Here is a 14,075-nt window from a genome sequence, read left to right on the forward strand (position 1 = left end):
TCTTTTGATGTCCTCTACACGCTGTGAAGGTTTTGTTAGCGTTATTCGGCCACATCCTGTATATATAAACATACGAGGCGTTGGATTGGTGGTAGGATGGGGGTAAGACAACATAGACAACATCGCCTCCTCATAATATTCCTGGACACGCAACTGAAGAATACAATATCCCATGAAACTAAAGACAATGTTTACCTAATACAAAACTTATCACTTACAGATCGTATTCACTGAAGCTTTTAAGCGGGCCTTTGAAGTATCTGAAATCCGTTTGCATCACTTAACGCGTGTTGGAAAGTCCTCACTAATCAAACAAGGAGGTCGTGCATCTTCTCAATCTCAGCTTCTCAAGCACTGAATCACCAGGGCGTGGGTGGAGGTGGGACAGGCTAATATTGACATAAATTTGCGAACCTTGAAATGAAACACATGACGATAATATATGGGATATTTAAACATGTCAACCTGTAATTTAAGTTATGAGCAACGTTTTAAGTGACACGTTTTCTTATACCTTTTTGCTGTTGTGATAACTGTAGGAATGGACGATTGTGACAGAAAATTACAAACATGAAAGGTATTTCTCTAAGGGTGTATGGGGCAACCCTTTCTAAAGACACAAATTTCAACCTCTCTTCCACATAGTACACCCTGGACTGCTATTTGCAGACTAGCGAGGCTCTGGCGCCTGGATTTAAGGCCAGTACAATCCTCTGGTGCTCGTGTTGTGTCGCCCATGTGATTGTCCGTTCATCCGTTTCATTGTATCACCATTCCATCTTTGCGATTACCCGGCCGGAGTGGTTATCACATCGCACTACGACGCCAGCGGTCCCGGGTTCGAATCCTGGCCCGGGCATGTTTGTGAGTGCCCGATCAATTTCATCATTATCATCACTCATTCCCATCTTCGCAAATTAGCCAAAAGTGGCACAAGAAGCGAAGTAAAATAAAGCCAATCAATCAATCATCTTCGCGATTAGCATAAAACAAACCGTTCAAATCAAAATATTTTTCTCTTAAATCAAAATTTTCTTTTTAAATTGGTGACAACAGTACACATTTATACAGAAGCGCAGTAACATTTTTGATTTGGAGGGTAACAAGTTCACACATACACAGAGAGGGGGGAGGGAGGGCTTTCAAAATACAACACAAGAACTTACAAATCTACTAAATAAACACAGCCTCATACAGTATCAACATAATTATATATAAACTTATGACCAGTGATGTGCGTCTACGCGTAAACAATGGTAGTTTACATTCTACTATTTTATACACGTAGATGACGTAATCTATGTAAACAACATGGCGAAAGGTGATAACTTAGCAAAGGGCGCCGTGAAGTTAAAAGAAAATTATACTGCGTATCAGTTGCTGATGTGTGAGGAGAACTTTTCATACTCTTTCTTCCAAATTCGAACAATTTCTCGCCTAGGAAAAACCTAACATAGGAAATATTCTAGTGTTTTATGGGGAAAAGGCCACTCTTGCCTCACGACTGCCATCTGTTGTTGTTTCTTGCATACTATTTATCTTCTTCCATGGTTGATGAGAGAAGAGAAGATAAATTTTGTTGCAAATAGGATTCTTTTCAGTTTGTTAGTAACCAATATAGTTGAAAATGTCACTTTCCTTTCATGAAACCCTTGAAAATTAATTTTAATGCACTTTAGATTGTCTACGTAGTCTATGTAAATTACAATCCAATGTAATCTACGCGTAGATTACGTGTAGACAATGCATGTAGACGTAAACTTATAGTCTACGGCACATCACTGCTTATGACTTAATTTCAATGTCTGTCGTTTAGCCGGATTGCCAACTTCAATCAGCTTCATTCAAGCTTCATTCTCTGCTTGTTCTTGTTTTATCTAACCTAACCAGGTGCGTGAGACCAAGGAGAGCTAAGGGTGAATTGAAGGTCTCGGGTGTAAAACATTGTGACATTTTGGTCATTTTTGAGTTACAAAGTAAAATGTGCCATCCTTCAAATGTGCCATGTCATACAATTTGCATTGTACTCAGTGAAGCCTTCTGAAATTGGTAAACACAATACGAAAACAATTTATCTACTGTATACTCAGAAATGATCAAAGTGTCACTTACCATGTTCTACATCCGAGCCATTCAATTAACACAACAAAACAGGGCACGTATCTCCCTGTTGAGAGGCCGTAAAATTTACCTCATTTGAAATATTTCAACCAGTTTAGACGAAATGGGATTTGGCGAAAGGGGATATCCCGCTTAGCTTAAAATAGCGGCCAGGTCATAAATCACATTATATTGTGACAATAAGCATTTACGCGAAAGTGGACTTTCCGAACGGGACTACACAAGGGGTACAATTCGGTTCAAGGAATTTAGATCAGCAAGAGGAGCCCATACACTAACATGTGACCAATACTATTACCATAATAATAATTCTGGCTATGGCTATAATAGAAGAATAAGGCATCTTTAAAAAAGTCTTGAAAGTAGACTAGTTTTTTTAAGTACACAATTTTAAGGTTTCAGGCAGAGATACTAATTAATTTATTTGAAATGTTATTGCCCGAATCTGCATTTCAATATCGACAACCAGGTCGCGATTTTTCAATAACAAAGATACATTCCCTATCTCCATGACTAATATATTAATATCCGGTCTCGAAAATCTTCTGTAACGGGTGAAGGTTCGACGTGCTGACCCCACGTCACCCCATTACCGGTTGAAGATCTCCACACATCTAGGTATGATTGTGGGAGTGAGACTGGCAGTGGAGAGATCTGTTATTATAAAAGTGGGACAGTATGTACTCGGGACGTGCCCAGGATTTTCGAAAGGGAGGGATTACGTATACATTTTCGTTAGTAGTCGGTCCTCTTTTTGCCATTTTTCCTGCTTTAGACGTTCTTTTTTAGGTATCCTGGGCCTTAGGGGGTTACCCCCACCAACCAACCCCTTGGGCACGCCACTGCTCGGGAAGCATATTTGTATCAGGCAATTAGTGTGAAGTCTCTACATTATTTTAATGTTTTCTCTTAATTATTGTTAATAATAACAACATACATTTATCTCCTCATAAAGAAATAAGAGTGCAAATGTATGTGCACTTCCTTTACAAACACTTAAACCCTGCAAAGGGTGGAAGCCCCTCCCTAAGTTTAATTCTCACTAAATACCCTTTTATACCATTTGAGGATAATAATCCGTGTACGGTACAAGCCAGAATTCTTGTTTTTCAACCTTAATGGCATTTCTAAATGCTAAGAAGTGTTTCCAAGAATGCTAAAAATGTAAAATAAACTTCAAAGAGGGTTATCCACATGTGAATTCTTGCTGCTGGCAACAGTGAACAAACAGAAACAGTCCCTAAGTCAATCCAATAGCTACCATGTGGAGTTTTCTGTCGCCACAAACCAATCAACTCTTCTTTAACTTGACGAATACCAGGCTAAGTTTGTTTCATCGACAGAGAAGCGTGTCAAGCCGTAAAGACAGAAGAAATAAGAAACAGCAGCTCTGTTACTGTCTGTCGGATCCTTTCGTCAACGTTAAACACTTCTATCAGTGCCCGTAGCCACAAACTACCACGTACACACACAACAGAGACACGGCAAGTTAATTTTAGTCAAGAAAATGCCGCTAAAAGCCTCCACTGGGCCTATACCCAAACCTCTTTTCCTTTTTTCTGGTAATTTTTTTTGGCATCAAGGAGACGATCAAGGGCAACGAGCTGGCAACATTGCCTGTCAGCGAGAAAGTGTGTATGCCGCCTGAACAAAATGCAACGAAACGATTGCGAAAACTCTTGTAAATTCATGTCCAGAAAAAAAAACTTGACAGATTAAGCTAGCTTAGGCTTTTAGTTGGCGAATGATAAATCGACGTATATTTCGTGTACAAGTTTCAGACATTGGGCACAGTCTATAAAACGGAGAAGGAAATTAACGTAGTACGTGTTTGCAAAGGGGGGAGAGTGAGTGACATTAAGCTGTATAAATGGAAGCAAAGGAAAAAGAAACCGTGCCATATTAGGTGTAGTTTCCATTGTCAACCAGTCCTCATGTCATGCCAATAATTTTGGTCTAAGCTATATTTCATTCCGTGATATGTGTTTGCTTTTTGTAGCAAGACAGTTCCTCCCTCCCAAAGATATTTAAGGTGTCTGAGAAGAATGGATTCAAAGTTCATGTACATTGAAATTCTTCTTGTTTACGACATCTTGTCTCGTATTTTAAAAGAAGAAAAAGGTAAGTAGTACCTCAATATAGCCATGACCATAATAGAAAACATTATATCCTACATTTTTAGGCACTTCGCTGACTCCGTTCACAGATTCTTGCCGAGTTTTACATGTACACTTGAGACAGAAGTTCTATTAGACAATAAACTGAAAAGAATGGGCACTTAGCAGCGAAGTAAAGCTTAAAAGAAGGGCATGGAGGAACCAATAGAAACCTAATGTTATCGAACCTAGTTTAATCAAACCTAACCTACTCGAACGTCATCTTACTTTGCTCAACCTAAGCTAATGTAATCTAACTTTACGCAATGAAGACAAGAAAGAACAAAATCACATCGTACTTTTAATCATTATTAGACTAGTAGCAGTGCCGGAGATAAGGGGGCGCATGGGGGACAGTTACCCCCACTTTTTGCCAGTTTTGGCACCTTGCCCCCCAAATCACATCGTACCTTTAATCATTATTAGACTAGTAGCAGTGGCGGAGATAAGGGGGCGCATGGGGGACAGTTCCCTCCACTTTTTGCCATTTTTGGCACCTTGCTTTCTCCTAGTTTTGGAACACAATCGCCGCCACTGACTAGTAGATACAAAAAATAAGAATTAAATATTGCGAAAAATGCTTCGAAACTTTAAGAAAGTGCTATATGGACAAAGAAACTATTCCAACTTAAATGGTTTATCTAAAATAAAGAGGAAACGGCCACCAGGTTTGTGCGGTAGCGCACTGTATGTTGATTGTACAGTCACGGACGCTGCTGGGTTGTAACAATTACATTGAAAGTCAATGCATTCATTACAACCCAGAACAGTCCATGACTACATATTTCGAGACTCGATACGAGACCGTGACGAGATAGGAACTTTCCTTCGAGACCGAGACTCCCGAATTTGAGACCCGGTGGAGGTACAGTCACCAGCAATAATAATGGGATACCTAAATCCTGAAATACTCGCTGTCATGCAAGATGTTAAGAGTGTTGCCTAACGCTACGGCGGTGGTACAAGTCGCCATTGAAAATTTCATTTTGCAATCCACTTATAACCGTAGAGTTAGACAACACGCATAACGCCTTGCAGGGAAGCGAATATTTCAGGATCTAGATGTCTCATCGCTATTGCTGGTGACTGTACATATTTCGAGACTCAATTTGTGCATTAAGTGGACAATCAACCTAGAACTCGAGATCAATACATTAAAAATATATATGAACGAATATTTATAAATCGATAGGATTTTGATTTGATTTGATTTTTTGTTATATAACGTCGCTTTTCTGCCACTTGTGGCTAATCGCGAAGATGAAGATTAATAGCAATAAGATGAAATGTTTGAAAGGAAAATCACAAACGCACAAGGACAGGACATAGTACGAGTCCCAGAGAGGATTGGGCCTCCCAGATGGCGTAGTGGCAACGTCGTCGCCTTGTAATCAAGGGGTTCGGATCCCACTTTAAAAAAAACAGTAGGTCCAGTCCCGATTAGCCTTTCTGTGCATAAAGTGGACTTAAAACATGAAACCATGTATAAATCAATGAAACCAGAGAGGATTATACTGATTGTCAGCGCAGACGCCAGAGCCTCGTTAGTCTGCAAAATGCAGTCCAGGGTGTACACGTGAAAGAGAGGTTGACATTTGGTGTCTTCAGATAAGAAACGACACAGGCTTTTACAACTCGATACGAACCCTATAATCTTTTTTCGTCTCTATAGTCCCCATTAGTAATTAGCTAATTTAGTAATTTATTGAATGTAATATCAAGTTTCTTTATAAGAAAACCTTCTGGGGCATTGCCCTCACAGTTGAGAGGGGGCATGAGCTCCTTACGCCCCTTGCACTCGGTGTGTATACTTAGGAGACATCTTAGGTCCAAGCTTTATTAAGGGGAAACGACGTTCACTTTGTCGGATGATGTCATCGCCCAGCTACACGCAAGTAAATACATTTTTCCTTGAAGCCGACCTCCGAATGGAAGAAACTCCTTCCCTCGTGATTCCTGGATCCTTGTGGAGTCCATGCGTTCCCCTTAAGGACCAGAGGCACGTGTGGCTGATCTGGTCGGATTAACACTTCAATCACGGTCTTTTTTCTTGCGATCAGACAGAGCTTGGCACTCTGCCGAATCCCATGCGTAGGAACTTACTTGTCTTCTCTAGGAATAAACAGCACGGAAACTCACTTCACGTGAAGCAGTTTCTTTTTATTTTCAATGCCGTTTATTTTTTTTAATTTGAGATTTTACTCATATGTAAGGCTAGGGTTTTAATGCAGAATAAGATATCAGAAAATGCATTAATGCTCAAAAAACACAAAAAGATCTCCATAAAGTTTTCAGAATGCTATTTTTGCAAGGACGTTACGTGTTCATTTCACAAGTCTTGCATTGCGATGAAAACAATCTTGACCTAACCCCTTCAAAAGAAATTTCCAGCAATTAGTTTAGACTTCTTATGTACACTATCTACCAAAAAGTAATTGGGCACGTGAACAAAATTATTGTCTGGTGGTGCGAACCCTGTTAGAAACTAGTGGAGCCACCTCTTGCTGCTAAACAGCAGCCACCCTGTCAGGCATGCTCTCGACTAGTTTGTGGAGGACGTCCTTTGGAATGCGTTGACATTGCTCTAGCAAGGTCTCACTCAGTTGGGCAATGGAATTTGGTCGCATCTCCCGAGACCTGAACCGCCGGTCCAATGCATCCCAAAGGTGTTCTATGGGATTGAGATCAGGACTCTGTGCAGGCCAGACCAATCGGTGAACATTGTTGTCGGCATACCACTGCATAGTAGCTTCCGAAACATGGCACCTAGCTTTGTCATCCTGGAAGTAACAGGGGTCCATTGCGTAAAAACGCCAGAAGGTTGGGAGTATTTCATTGTCTAGTATTGCACAGTATGCCTGTGAGTTCATTGTGCCACGAACAACCACCAGTGGTCCCACACCGTAGTACGAGAAACAACCCCCACACCATTACTCCACCACCACCAAATTTCCTGGTAGGCACTATACACTCTGGTAGAAGCCGTTCCCCGGGTAGCCGCCAACCCACACACGTACATCAGACCGAAACAATGTGAATCTCGACTCATCACTCCACAGAACCGCTTTCCACTGCTCCAATGTCCAGTTGCGATGGTCTAAAAACCACTTGAGACGCTGAGCTTTATTCACTTTGGTGATATACGACTTATGTGCCACTGCTCTTCCGGAATATTCGAGTTGGTGGGCCTCTGTTCGCAATGTTCCAATGGAAACTGACGCCCCTGTTGCTGCCGTAAACTCCTGTCTGATGGCAGCCATCGGCTGTGTCCTGTTTTTGACACTTTCACGTTTTAGTGTTCTCCGATCTCTGATAGTCAGTTTTTTCGGTCGCCTGGAACGTTCACCATTGTCACAATAGCCATGCATCTTCCACTTACGAAGCACAAATGCTATTGTTGATTTGGGCCTGTTTAACTTTGCGGCTATGGCCCTGCTAGACAGCCCACTGAGGTGGCAGCCCACAATTATGCCCTTGTCAAAGTCTGATAGCTCTGCACTACGCACCATCTCTTTCACAAGTGGTTCTCTTTCTCGCAGAACAACATGAAGGCCACACAAATCAAATTAGATACCTAATTAACCACCATCATAGGTGGCCAATTACTTTTTGGTAGATAGTGTACGTTACTAAGGATAATATCGAAAACATACACAAAGTAGTGTGGTTGTGAGTGCAGAATGCATTTTCTCTCTCTCTCTCTCTTTCCATATATTTCAAGTGATCTTTAACAAATCTACTTTACATCAATAACAACATGCGTACAAGAAAAGTAAAACAAAAATGCAAGTCAAATATAATTATAAATTCGAATTCATTTATTATAATACAGAGCAGAAACTAAACAAAAGCTTATACATAATATAATAATTTCAACTATTTTGTAATTTTTAACATCTTTAACCAGTTAGTAAAGGAGTAGGTTTGCTACTTTATAAGTAGGGAGCGGAAGTTGATGAAATGTCATCTGTTTTCTGACATCTCGGACACGATGCCCATTAGATACACACAAAATTACACTTCGTACAGAACCCAAAAATGGTAATTTTAAAGTGCATTTTTTGCCAATTTTCAGGTTTTAGGTAATTTTCTCCGATTTTCGGCAGTCATTTTTCCCAATATTCGGTGTATTGTTTCGTCATATTTTGTCACTTCTTTCATTTTGGTAATATTCTTGATTCAGTGTATGCGATTTTTTCATTAAATTGTTTTAAAATCATTCGGTTGTTTCTATTGGAAATCCTCGTTGCATATTTTGATTGAATGTGTATGTGGTATCATTTGGTGTCTTTTTTTTTAAAGCAAGATTGCATTTTGTTTAATTTCCTTTTCATTAAAATTTTTAACCTGAAACTCACAAATTTAATGGTCATTTTTTTGAATTTTTTACTTCATTTTTTCCCATTTTTTAGCACATTCTATAGGTCATATACCTATATTTTTTAGGTTATCAACTTCCGCTCCCTATTTATAAGTATCTGTTATATATTTAAAAGTAACAAATTAGTATTCCTTTATGTGTATTTAATAATTACGATTTATTGATATTTAGTAATTAATTGTCTTATATATTTAAAAACATTGTAACTATCCATATCATTATATATATATATATGTATCCATATAATATTTGTGTGTTGTAGATTAAGATCTCCACCCCCCCCCCACTAGTCTTTAATGATGTCGCACACTGGCTACTAACATCATTGATTGTCAAGGTAAAGCGACTGTTGATTTTCTCTTAATAAAGACTTGAACATTGATTTCCCCTTTCACATGAACTTTTTCTAAGTCACTTGACACTTTTTTCCAAATAGAGCTCGTTGTTGCAGAAGGAAGGATTTGCTCCATTATATGGAACCAGAGCTGTTCTTGTTTAAGAAAATAAACACTTAAACATAAAACTCAAGATAATTTAAACATTTGTTTAAGGGCATGCGCTTCAGTTTCCACGGGGCTCTTCCCAAGCTCTTCCCTCTGGGCAGTGTTGCCAACTTGGATCTCTTGGAACCAGATCTGTCTCTTTCGTGGACTCGTTTGGCTGTGAACTGGGGCGCCTGCCCCCGTGACCCACTATGATGCTATCACTGGTTCCGACCCACATAGACCAACTTTTGCCATGATTATACATTTTGCACGTGACGTGATATTGTTATATTGGCTGCGTCGCTCCACTCCCTATTAAGTCCCAACTACTTTTTTTTTTTATATAGCGCCGTGTTGACGTGAAATTGACATAATATTTGTTATCAGGAATCCTTTATTTTCGATTTCATACGACCATCGTTGGATTATTGAGATGGATGATGCCGCCGGATCTAGATGGTGAAAACTAAGAATAAATTGTCATCAATTTAGAGTTAACGGAAATAGCAGTACCCCACCCCTTTGACAACTAACATTACCCTAGGAAGCACTTTATCCAGCCTTCGTAAATCTGGCTCCTTGAAAGTCAGTTTTAACTCCATTTAAGGTGAAATTTATCTCTTTTATGCGCATCAGGTTTGGCAACACTGCTAGGATGGCCGTAGGAGGCAAGGAGAAATGCATTGGGCTTATGCAGTATTATTTGATTTGTTCTCTTGGGAATATCAAACTTCCGATGGAATAGAAAAACATATCAACGGCAAGAAGGTAGGTTGAAGATGCATTTCACCAGCGGAAAAGTCGTAACTTTCATTTGATTAGCCGTAACTTGATGTAGAAGTTGATTATCCATAAGGAATACATGGGATTCTGAATATTCTTATTTATCATATTTTTCAAACATCCTGTCCAGCTTAATAATCAACATAAAAAAACGTTTCCACTTGCAACACGGAGAAAAATTCGTACTCTTGGATACACCCAGGATTTTTTTCTAGTAGCAGTGCCCATTCGGGCGATCTTGAATTAAATGTACAATTGGTGCGTAAGTGTAACTCGTCCCCTTAAAATGCATTAAAATGGCACGAAACTTCCTAAAAATGCAATATCCTGCAAAATAAAAAAAATAAAAAAAGTTCCATCAGAGATGAAATTCCAGCCTTCTGTCTCTGTGCCATGGTTCTTGATAGGTCGTTAGATGCCAATTGTTGATGTACTAGTAAATATGTTTTGTAGTGCTTAATATTTGGTACATCGTATAATTATCATCGTTCAACCATCTCTGTCTCATACAGGGCCTCGCCGATGGAGTAGTGGCAACATTCACGTCTGTTCTATACCCGGTGGAGGCACATAGTTGTTCGGATCCCACTTTAAGTTGTAGGCCCAGTCCCGATTAGCCTATCTGTGCATAAAATCGACTTAGAAACAAATCCAAGCAATCTCTTGTGTAGCGTCACTTTTCTGCTACTTTTGGCTAATCGCGACGATGAGGTTGAGTGATAAAAATGATACAATGACTGTCACAAATAGCGTCCACGCCCAGTCCAGGAGATGGACCCGTACTTATCAATTATATAATGATATGCAAAAAGGTAAAAAACGGTAAAGTGCTCCCCTGTGCATAGCACCACGCCATGAAGGTGTATAGGGGGTGTGGGGATAACGCCCACACTTTCTTGATCCGGTCGCGAGTGGGGGTGATGTGATCAGCATCACGCCCCTGACCGCCTTTACCCCCCACGGTTTCCCCCAGGTACCCATGTTATTCGATATGCATTTATATCCATACCACAATTAAGCCTTGTTTCCATGATATGAAAAACTCAATATGCTGACCAAGGCAGTAATTTATTTTATTATAAAACATAAACTAAACGTAACGTTTCAATCTTCTAGCAAGGTCTTCCTCAGACTCTGCACCAAGTACAAATGTAACAAGGTACAAAAACAGGACGATATATATATATATATATATATATATATTTATTTATATATATATATACAAACATTACTCCCCTCCAGACTATTAGAAAGTTGTTCTGGAACATTCTAGCAGGTGGCTTTCCCTTGTCCACTGTACTTTCACCTAAAAGGCTAAACATTTTTACTTCCATCTAGAATGTGGTTGGACTCTTTATCTCCCGCTCTTTTTCCTTCATTATTCTTCCTTCTTCTCTCCTCTTTCTCTCTTGTCCTTTCCACTCTTTCTGGAAAGAGTGGAGGGGAGTAATGTTTGTGTGTATATATATCGTCCTGTTTTTGTACCTGGTAACATTTGTACTTGGTACAGAGTCTGAGGAAGACCTTGCTAGAAGGTTAAAACGTTACGTTTAGTTTATGTTTTATAATAAAATAAATTTCTGCCTTGGTCAGCAGCATATTGAGTTTATCATGTATATATAAATTCGTTCCTTGATCATTAACAACTCTTCTCCATTTCAGGTTTATACACGAGGCATCTGGAAGACTATGATCTGGTGTTTCCTCGCAAAGTGACAAACAATGGTGAGTTCCTGTCGAACCTGCTCACGCATCACCACGAACAGACACGCACAACGCGTAGGAGGAGAAGCGTCCCGGACAGCGGCGAGATTGGCCATACAGTACATTACCGCCTCCCAATCAAGGGTCAAGAACATCACATAGAACTGAGGCCAAGTGTGGACTTTATTTCGCCCGGGATGTATGTGGAGCTACGGCAGAATGTGGCGAACTATAGTAGTTTGTCCAATGTTCACATAAGATGGCCGCGTGCCACGCAGTGCCACTACCAAGGGTTGATACGAGGACAGTCTGGTTCGCAGGTCGCCATTTCGGCATGCCACGGGTTGGTAAGTAAGCCTTTTTCGTTGTTTTCTTTTTGTTTTAGTGAAAATGCAATGATATTGTGTTTTGCCTGTTTTCTGCTCCCTCATTCTTCATAATTCTTTATTCATTCTTCTTCTTCTTTTCCTGCTCCTTCTTTCTGTCTCTTTCTGAATCCTTTTTCTGTCCCTTAGTATTTTCTGCCTTTTGTTCTTTCTGCTTTCTCTTCTCTTTTCTTATCTCTCTCTTTTTCTTTCTTTCTGTCTGTCTGTCTGTCTCCCTGTGTGTAGTTTTGTTTGTCTCTTCTTCTGTGTCACTTTTCTCCTTTCTATTCCCCTCATTCTCTCTCTGTTTCGCTTTGGCGTTTTTTTATTTTCCTGTCTTTCTTTTCTGTTTCCTCTCTACCTCTGTCTATTTACTTGTTTTAATTTCCCCGTCTTTCTCTTTCTTCTCTGTTTTCTCTCTACCTCTGTCTATTTACTTGTTTTCATTTTCCTGTCTTTCTCTTCTCTTTTCTCTCTACTTCTGTCTATTCACTTGTTTTCATTTTACCGCCTTTCTCTTTCTTTTCTGCTTTCTCTCCACCTCTGTCTATTTACTTGTTTTAATTTTCCTGTCTTTCTCTTTCTTTTCTGTTTTCTCTCTACCTCTGTTTATTTATTTGTTTTCATTTTCCTGTCTTTCTCTTTCTTTTCTCTTTTGTCTCTACTTCTGTCTATTTACTTGTTTTCATTTTCCCGCCTTTCTCTTTCTTTTCTGCTTTCTCTCTACCTCTGTCTATTTACTTGTTTTCATTTTCCTAGCTTGCTCATACTTTTCTGTTTTCTCTCTACCTCTGTCTATTTACTTGTTTTTATTTTCCTGTCTTTCTCTTTATTTTCTGTTCACTCTACCTCTGTCTATTTACTTGTTTTCATTTTCGTCTTTGTATATCTCGTTTTTCTATCTCGTTCTCCATCCCCCTTTCTCCAGTTCTTTATTTTTCTATTACAAACACGTGTGCACGAAAACGCATGCATCTTTCTTCTTATCATTGTGAACACGACGATGCAGGAAATAGGTGGAAAAGAAAGAAGTTACAAGCACAGTAAAGCTAAGGTAAAGCTTACCGTGCATATAGGACTATGTCATGAAGGCACATTTAGAGCCCCACACATTCTCGATCTCGGCCATTTTGGAGGTGATTATCAGCACCACTCTCCGGCCGCCTTTACTCCCCAGGTTCATTTGAGGCTGGGTGAGTCCCGGGGGACAAGGCCGCAAAAATTCCCACCTTACATCAACCCACCCCGGGTCTCCTGCGTGGCAGTCAGACGTCCTACCGACTTTTATAAAGGAAGGTCCCTAAGCGGCAGCCTTCCCCAAATGTAAAAGATTTGTTGCGACTGAATCTCCCGTAAATTCAATGCCGAAAGTTGGAAATCTCTATGGCAGAAAGTTTGCCACCCTAGAACTGGCATCCTCCCGATTTTTATTCATCAGACTTTCTTGGCATAACATCCGTAATAAAACACCTTATGCACCGAAATTTTTAACTGTTATAAAAATGTGCACCAATTTGGCACCATTGTTGGTGTTGTTGGTGTGGCATTGTTGGTCGCGCCGAACGGTCCCGACGCCTCTGTGTTGTTGGCGAATACTATTAATATTATGGATGGTCTTTTTATGGGCTGGCAGCCGACGAGAATCAGTCAACGAAAGTAGTTAAAGGGACCAAGGTCGTGCACCACAAAAGAGCTGGGCGTGGAGGCCAGGAAACAGCCCACGCGCCTTGATAAAGCCGCACTTCGCTCGCCGATAAGGGACCCCCGTCCCCCAAGCCACTTGGGGGCTTGTTAAAGGGGTGATAGTAACCTTCCGCACTGCAAAAAGAACTGGTCTCTTTTCCTTTTTGTGGCGACGACGTTCTGCGACATGATTACAGACTGGTACTATTTTACTGCTTCCTGGAAAAGGGAGCAGGTCTGCGGTTGATAAGCAACAAGCTTCTCGCAGCCAGACATGTACAGTCGCCTCAGCAGTGTGCAGGGGGCTGATCAACAAAAGATATTGTAGGTGGCAGCCAGTGATGTGCCGTAGACTATAAGGTTACGTCTACATGCGTTGTCTACACGTAATCTACGC

At 40.2% G+C, this 14,075-nt stretch overlaps 1 protein-coding gene across 1 annotated transcript in view; it reads left to right on the forward strand.

Annotated features, from left to right (window-relative positions):
- LOC146002902 (A disintegrin and metalloproteinase with thrombospondin motifs 7-like) overlaps positions 1-14,075 on the forward strand; it is a 138,339-nt gene that overhangs the window by 15,813 nt on the left and 108,451 nt on the right. Inside the window, exon 2 of the mRNA XM_083140985.1 lies at positions 11,589-11,977. Within this exon, the coding sequence (XP_082997111.1) occupies positions 11,589-11,977 (389 nt within the window). The remainder of the gene's footprint in view (positions 1-11,588; positions 11,978-14,075) is intronic.

This window comes from Lepisma saccharinum, chromosome 19 (assembly GCF_977018435.1).
Source record: "Lepisma saccharinum chromosome 19, izLepSacc3.1, whole genome shotgun sequence".
Lineage (NCBI taxonomy): Eukaryota > Metazoa > Arthropoda > Insecta > Zygentoma > Lepismatidae > Lepisma > Lepisma saccharinum.